We start from the raw sequence: 7,690 nt of genomic DNA on the forward strand, positions 1-7,690 counted from the left end.
GTTTTCACTGTCCTCAAAACGTGCTGATGTCTTCCTTGTTGTATAAAATCCCTCTTCAGAAATACGTATCAGGTTCTGATTTGTATAGCTTTTTAGTGTGTTGTAATTCGATAGCAGCTTAGCTTGCAGTTAGCTTAGCTGGCGACTGACGTATTTTTGTGGGCGGAGTTTAGTCAAAAACTGTTCTACTGACGTCATTAAAGCAGGAAGTAGAGGGCTGTAGTTCAAACCAACCGCTTTTAAAGAAAAAATTTCGCCTGGCAGTGAACATTGAGCTTTTTCATTTTACAGGTATTATTTATGCTATTATAGCAACATTACACACTAATAGGGTTTAAAAAATGAGATCAGAAAGAATGTGACCTATACATTTAGTGTTAAAAAAACCAATAAATATCAACTTCAATTTTGACAAGTTACACAATGCAAATGGCACCGATTCGGTGGAATGACCCACATACTGTACTGTATGTATTCCCCCTTTCTTTTACAAAATACAGTTTCTATTTTTTTTTCAACTTGAACCACAAAAATGTAACATGTCTAGATGTAATGAATCAGGAAGATATAGAATGAATCAGGACAGTTTATATTTTATGACACGTAGGTGTATAATGATGACACATTCGTGAATTACCCTCATCCACAGTGTCACCATATGATCTTCTACAGTTGTCTGGTTATTATTACCCAGTTATGATATCTGTTTACTTCTTGTCAGTTAATGTCAATGAACTATAAGAGGAGAACTTAAAGTTTATTAAGTTAATAAATATTCATTAAACACATACATAGTAAAATATTTAACAAACAAAAAACACAAAAGATCCACAGCACAGTATGTTAAATATAAAGCTTAAGTATTTGTGATATTACATAATCTGAAATATGTTAAATTCTTTATAATGGTTAATAGGTTTTAATAATTTATTTTTTTATTAATGTTCTTATTTAGTGTGATCTTGTGATGATGTGATTCAGGCCTGTAACGATCTGTATCATTTTTTCCAGTATTCCGGAGAAAGCCATTTCCATTTCTCAGCCTGTAGAAATAAAGAAGTTTGTTATTAAATTACAACAGAATTAATTTGAGAATTTTGCAATATTAGCAATATTTTTTATGTTTAAAGCATTCACTTTTAAAAATAAATGTGCTTAAATGATCTACACAGTGATGCCAAAGAAGAACCGTTTTTAAAAAATATTTTAAAACAGAAAGGTCCTTCAGATGTAAAAGGTTCTTTATGGAACCATTAAGGCAAAAGTGGTTCTTCTATGGCATTGTTAAGCACCTTAATTTTTAAGAGAACTGACACCTATAGGCCATTTAAAAACATTTCCATTTGTTAACACTAGGGGCCCAGAAATGATACACTTCTCCTTTATTTTTAATACACACTTGACACAAACACTAACCTTAACAGCCCGAGCTGAATTGTTCTGCTTTGGTCTGAGGTCTGTTAGCGTCTCGTAGGTGTTAGTGTGTGTCCTATTACCCGCTGCTGTGGCTGCAAGCCTTGACTCGGGAATCTGCTCGTATGTGTTGTCAATACAGAAGTGATTAGGAACATGTTCGGCAGGCACCTCAGCATATGTAACATCATCCGTGTTGACCTTTGACAGTCTCTTCCCAACCATGCTTTGGTTGCCAGATGTTCCGGCTAATTGGTAGAGAGAAGAATTGCATAGCTTATCCAGACTGGTGCTGAGACCTGGCAACCGATTAGTGGAGGAGTTATTGAGCTGAGATTGGGTTCGACTGTAGAAATGTTTGTCTGGCACAGTGTCGTCTTCGAGGAGAGGCAGAGATTGACTTCTGCAGTTTGGCACTACGAGTTCAGAGTATACAGTTCCTTGTCTCGGGCCTTTGGGTTCTCCATCCTGGTTGACCCTAAAAGCTGTGTGTGAAATGTCCCCGCCCTCAGTGGGCGATCTTGCTCTTTCTTTGGGCTTCATCAGGTCCACCTGGGTATAGAGCACATTTTCCGAGGTGTGGTTTGTTTCCTCCGAGGGCGTTTTCGGAGGAGGGCCTTTTTTTGGCACCGCAGGGACTGCCTGTGAAAGAGAATCATAATTATGCAGATGTAAAGGCACAGACAGATGTTTAAGTGCCACAATGTGTCGGCAGTAATAAGGAATATAGATGATTAATGCATACTAAAAATGCTGTTTTTTTTTCAATACATAAACATAAATTTTCTAGGTTAAAGGAAATATATCATGAAAATCTGACTTTTTCCATGTTTAACTGCTATAATTGGGTCTCCAGTGCTTCTATCAACCTAGAAAATGTGAAGTAAATTAACCCACTATCTTAGTTTTGGTAAACCATTCTCTGCAAGCTTGTGAAAATAGGTTGTTGAAATTTGGCTCCCCTTGTGATGTAATACCGCCCCTTAATCTGCACTATCCAACCACGGCACTGCCATTTAGTGCAGAGATCAGCTCATTTGCATTTTAAGGACACACCCAAAACGGCACATTTTTGCTCACACCTACAAAGTGGCAATTTAACATGCTATAATAAATTATTTATGTGGTATTTTGAGCTGAAACTTCACATATTTATTTAAACAAGTATTGTGAAATGTCCTCTTTAATAAACCCAACATTTGGACTTAGGTCCATATTTGACCCAATCATGTGTTGAAACTAGGGCTGCATAACGATTAATAGCGATTAATCGTTTGCAGAATAAAAGTTCTTGTTTACATCATATATGTTTGTGTACTGTGTATAATAATTATTTATATATAAATAAACACACACACCCACACACATACATGCATGCATGTATATATTTAAAAAATATATATTATATTAAATATATATATTTTTTTAAATTATACATGCATGTGTGTGTATTTATATATACATAATTATTATACACAGTACACAAATATATATGATGTAAACAAAAACTTTTAATCTGCAAGCAATTAATCGTGATTAATCATTATGCAGCCCTAGTTGAAACAACAAAGATTATTTAAAAAAATAGTTTACCCAAAAACATAAAATTATTTTTTATTTTAGCGCTATCACATTGATGAATTATCCAATGCAAAGTAAAACTGCAAATGGAAAAAATAATCACATAATTTTCTATTTTAGCTGAACCTTTAATGTAAGGTAAGTTATGACAATTACGTTGAAATTAATAAAAATTTATTTGATCATACCTGCATATTTCTGTTGCTTTTGGGTGGCAGGGCGGGGGGCTGTAAAATCTCACGGTGCTGGTTCCAAATATGCTTCACAGCTTTAACACTCACACCTGGCTTTTCCCTTAGGTCAACATGAATGACATCATACAACTCACTTGTGGAAGACTGTAATACAAAATATCATCATATTAACATCATGCACTGTAGTACTGTTTTTATAAAATATTTTATTTATATAATATTTAGCAAATATATTATTAGTATATTTTTTATTATACTCATAACTATATAAGTATAGTTTATATATATTTACTAAATATTATAAAGTATAAAACTTTTAATTGGGCTCAAATATAGATTTTGAAAATAATTATTTATAACATTATTTTTTAAGTAAAATAAACATTTAAATGGTTGTTTACAGTAGCATTCACCTCACAACATGAGTTTGTCAGATATTCTCCAAATGGCTCAATGGGTCTGATCTTATAATATTCAATGAGGCTGGTTAGTGAATCGTGCTTCTCTGTGTCACCCGTCACGATAAAACGTCCATCTTTATTCTGATTGATGACAAAGTGTCGACATCGATCACGACCTCTGAAAATCAATTATTGACAGTTAAAACTAATGAAATGTATACACTTGATAGCAAATATTATGAATTAGTTCAAACTAATATTATTAACACACTAAGTGGCGGTTTAGATTAATCCAGGACATTACTGTTGTGCATCTTGAGACAATGGAACTGATATGTGTTATGATACGTCAGTACAAGGTGTTTTTCAAATTAAGGCCAAAGTCAAACATGCATTTTTAGTCTGGGACTAGGATAAGCCCTGTTAAAGCCCTGAAGGGTTAAATAATAATTGCCCTTAGAAAATGGTGCAATTTTTACAGCTTCCTCCTTGGTAAAGGAAATGCAAATTTCTGATATATATACATGTAGTCATTTAGTCCTTTAAAACAAAAGGTGCAAAAGGTGAACTAAAGGGACTAAGAGACACATTTTCATCCTTTATATTGTTTCTAAGTGTGGAGACAGACTCACTTATATGACAAAATGTATCCAGTAGCTTTATCGCTGAGTCGAATGAGGAAACAGCCCAAGGTCTTATCTTTTAGATGTTCCTCTGCTTCCCTGTGAAACACAACACAATGGGGAGTTATAAAACATAGCCAGACCTATCCAACTTATCACATAATATGATTTTTGTGTGAAAGTGCATGTTTTAACTGAAAGCTCAACGTCAAATTTTAAGGTTTTGAAAACAAATATTTTGAAAAGTAAAAATACAATTTCCAAATCAATGTTCATGTGTTTCATCCCTAAAAAGCTTCTCAAAACAGATCACTTAACATCTATTGTCTGTGCCAATATATGAAGCATAAAAATTTGTCAATCTTTGGTCAGAAGCTGTCCTTACTTTCTGCTGATAAATCCCTGGAACCATTCTGGAAAGTTGCCGTTATGGAGAATTAGAGGAGCTTGGGTTTCTGTGAACCACTTTAGGGCCAGTTCCCTCAATCTGCTCTCAGTATTTTCTCCCTGGACGTCTCCTCCACACGATCTTTGGTCCATCCTCACCCGCTCCTGTGTCAGTCCAGAAGGGACAACTTAGTACACCTGGTAAAAGTGTTCGTCCACACCAACAGTCTCATTTGCCTATATTCCAGGCGACGTCATAAAATGCCTGTGGCTTTCTCAACACAGCCATTGTTCTTGTTTATCATGCAAATGGCGAAACGGTTTGACATTGGACACATTTTATCACCTCTGTATCATGCACCTTTCTGAGTGTGAGCAGGTTTTGAGGTCACGTAAATTTCCCATGAATTTTATGTATCAGTGCATCAGATTTCGGTAGCCTTTTACTATTACGGTCATATTTCAATAGGTGGCCCCTTACAGCTAGATCTGGATAAATTATATAGCAAGCAATATAGCCATGGGAAAGGTGATGAATTACTATATAGACGAACTAAAAATGTTGAGGCCATTGCATATGTCTCTTTAACCAAAATAAAAAATTTAGGCCATACCTTAAAGCGAAACATCAGACAGGAGTGAAACCTGTGAGGTCTCGGTCTCCTTTGGTCCATTGGATGTGTTTTGGTGAGGTAGATGTGTTGTGGTTTAGTATTATGCTGTCTTGTACACTGTGTGCTATTCCATAGAGAACCTGAGAGAAGACAAAATGACAGATTTATGAAACAATACTGTACAGTTATTTCTTTTGAAAACTTGATTAAACACATCTAACATGTTTTGGTGACACCTTGCATACAAAGAACAATATAGTTTTTTAGCATTTATTAATCTTAATGTTAGTTCATTATCATTAACTAATGTTAAAAAAAATTGATTTTAAAATTGTATTAATAAATAATATGAACAAAGATTAATTAATGGTGTAGAAATATTGTTCATTGTTAGTTTATGTTAGCTAATGCATTAACTATAAAGTTAAAAATGCAAATTTTATTTATTGATCTAATAAATGATCGTTTTCCTGGGTAAGGACCTACTGGGAATAAAAATCAGAAATGAGATCTATAACATCTCCATTGTTTTTGGAAGATGAGCAAAATAAAAATTTTGCTGAAGTCTCCTGCCGCTTTTTTTCACAAAATCTCAAAAATATATATTTTATTTACAGAAAGAATATAGCTCCATACACTTTATACCAGTGGTCTCCAACATGATGCCCGCACGGAGTCTGTGAATTGCCCGCCAAAGGACATTTTATTAAAAGCCTCAATTTTTATATATATTTATTACATATTTTGGCTTCTTTTATGTGTTACAATTTAAACAATTTATCAAAAAGTACAATAAAATAAAATCAACAAGTAAAATTTAAAGGTTTTAAGTAGACTATATCAAAAATAGCCCTCTAGATCAAGTTCACGTTCATACCTTAATTCAAATAAAATATTTGTGACCCTGCCTATCATACAAATAGCAACAAAGTTTGATTTCACATTGATTTCAATATTTGACATAAACTTCACAAAATGTTCTTTACAACACGTAAGTTGATTTTAGGAAAATATTAAATCACAAAAAATTACTTTATGTGGGTCACATTTCATAAACTACTTTAAAGTATTTTTGTTTCCTTTAATATCACACCACCATACAATGTCTAGGCATGCAAATGTATACAAAAAATACTCATATTCTACCACAATCCTAAAATAAATAATTTTGAAATAATTGTTAATATTACCATAAATAATAAATGCAAAATCCTTCAAATGGTCTCAAGTACAATAACAAAGAACAGCGTTCACTGTACGTACCTGTAGCCATGCCTTGATGCGTGCAGTGTGATTTGAGTGTCATGTTGCTCAAGATTAAAACCGTCCTTTGCCTCTCACACGGCCGATAAACTTCTAAAGATGAGAGGACATTGTGAAGGTGTGCTGACGGTTACAAAACTGATATACTTCACTCACACAATGTTCCATGTAGGGTTTGGAAAAAAAGTGTGTTGAACGCAGGGCAAGTTGCTTAGCTCATGAATAAGGGGAGGGAAAGAAAGTAAACAGTCTCAAACAGATTGCAGGTAAGAGTTTCCTGAAGAGAGTGGAACGGTGCAGAGGAAAGAAATGTGGTCTGACTGCACACACATACACACGCATGTTACTGTTTATAGCAGTGGATAAGATACTTGCAGGAAGTCATGTAAGCTTGAAGAAATGACTACCACACTGGCAAATATGAAAACACGGTGACTCTTTATGATATCACTGTACAAAAATTTGCTGTAGTTATGCAGCAGTTTACTGGAGATTTTATTTTTATGTAATTTATTAGCAACAGTTTGTTCAAAGAAAAAATGAACATTAAATATTAACAAGTCTTTGTCGTTACACAATAAAATTATAGAAAACCAACCTCATGCAAAGCATTCTGGGAACCAGAAATCCTCATAATTTTTTTTCCAGATTTTTCCCAAAATGCTTCGTATGTTTTTTTTTTAAATTTTACTCTGTAAAGGTAAAGACTTGTTAATGTTCATTTATCTTTGAGCAAACTACTGCCTGTAAATCACATAAATTTGAATATACAGTAAATTACTGGAAAACTGCTGCCAGTAATACTGTAATTTCTACAGAAATTTTTAACAGTCTTTGTACAGAGTATTTGTATTCTTGTGCCATAGTTGTAATGAGATTTAAAACAAATACATTGCTAATGTATACTGTAAATTATTTGCTGTAATTATGCAGCTGGTTGCCAGTAACTTACTGTAGAAGATAAAGACATGTTTAATGTTAATTTAACTTTGAACAAACTGTTGCAAGTAAATAACATAAATGTAAAATCTACAGTAAGTTACTGGGAGCTAGTTGCCAGTAAAACCCACACTATAAAAAAATCCGTAGAAATTACAGTGTAATTGCAGCTGGGTTGCCGGTAACTTACCGTAGATTTAAATTTATGTTATTTACTGGCAAGAGTTTGTTTAAAGTTAAATACATTTTAAATATTAACAAGTCTTTATCCTTAC

General features: G+C 33.6%; 1 protein-coding gene across 1 annotated transcript; it reads right to left on the minus strand.

The window, feature by feature from the left end:
• Positions 1–695: 695 nt before the first annotated feature.
• On the minus strand, positions 696–6,711 carry LOC135781853 (uncharacterized). Its single transcript, XM_065292424.2, has 8 exons — positions 6,477–6,711; positions 5,214–5,353; positions 4,598–4,764; positions 4,222–4,311; positions 3,602–3,767; positions 3,183–3,332; positions 1,417–2,055; positions 696–1,043 (listed from the first exon to the last, which is right to left on the minus strand). Exons 1-8 carry the CDS (start codon positions 6,517–6,519, stop codon positions 999–1,001), a joined length of 1,440 nt encoding a protein of 479 aa, XP_065148496.1. The 5' UTR covers positions 6,520–6,711; the 3' UTR covers positions 696–998.
• Between the last annotated feature and the right edge of the window lie 979 nt (positions 6,712–7,690).

Source organism: Paramisgurnus dabryanus, chromosome 23 (genome assembly GCF_030506205.2).
Source record: "Paramisgurnus dabryanus chromosome 23, PD_genome_1.1, whole genome shotgun sequence".
Lineage (NCBI taxonomy): Eukaryota > Metazoa > Chordata > Actinopteri > Cypriniformes > Cobitidae > Paramisgurnus > Paramisgurnus dabryanus.

Bases quoted from the DNA above. Each gene is read 5' to 3' on its own strand.
- LOC135781853 (XM_065292424.2), bottom strand. From the start codon at position 6,519: ATGACACTCAAATCACACTGCACGCATCAAGGCATGGCTACAG. The intron at 3,333-3,601 runs GTGAATGCTACT...TTTGTATTACAG, and splicing joins TGACAAACTCATGTTGTGAG to TCTTCCACAAGTGAGTTGTA. The intron at 2,056-3,182 runs GTATGATCAAAT...TCTCTTTCACAG, and splicing joins AAAGCAACAGAAATATGCAG to GCAGTCCCTGCGGTGCCAAA.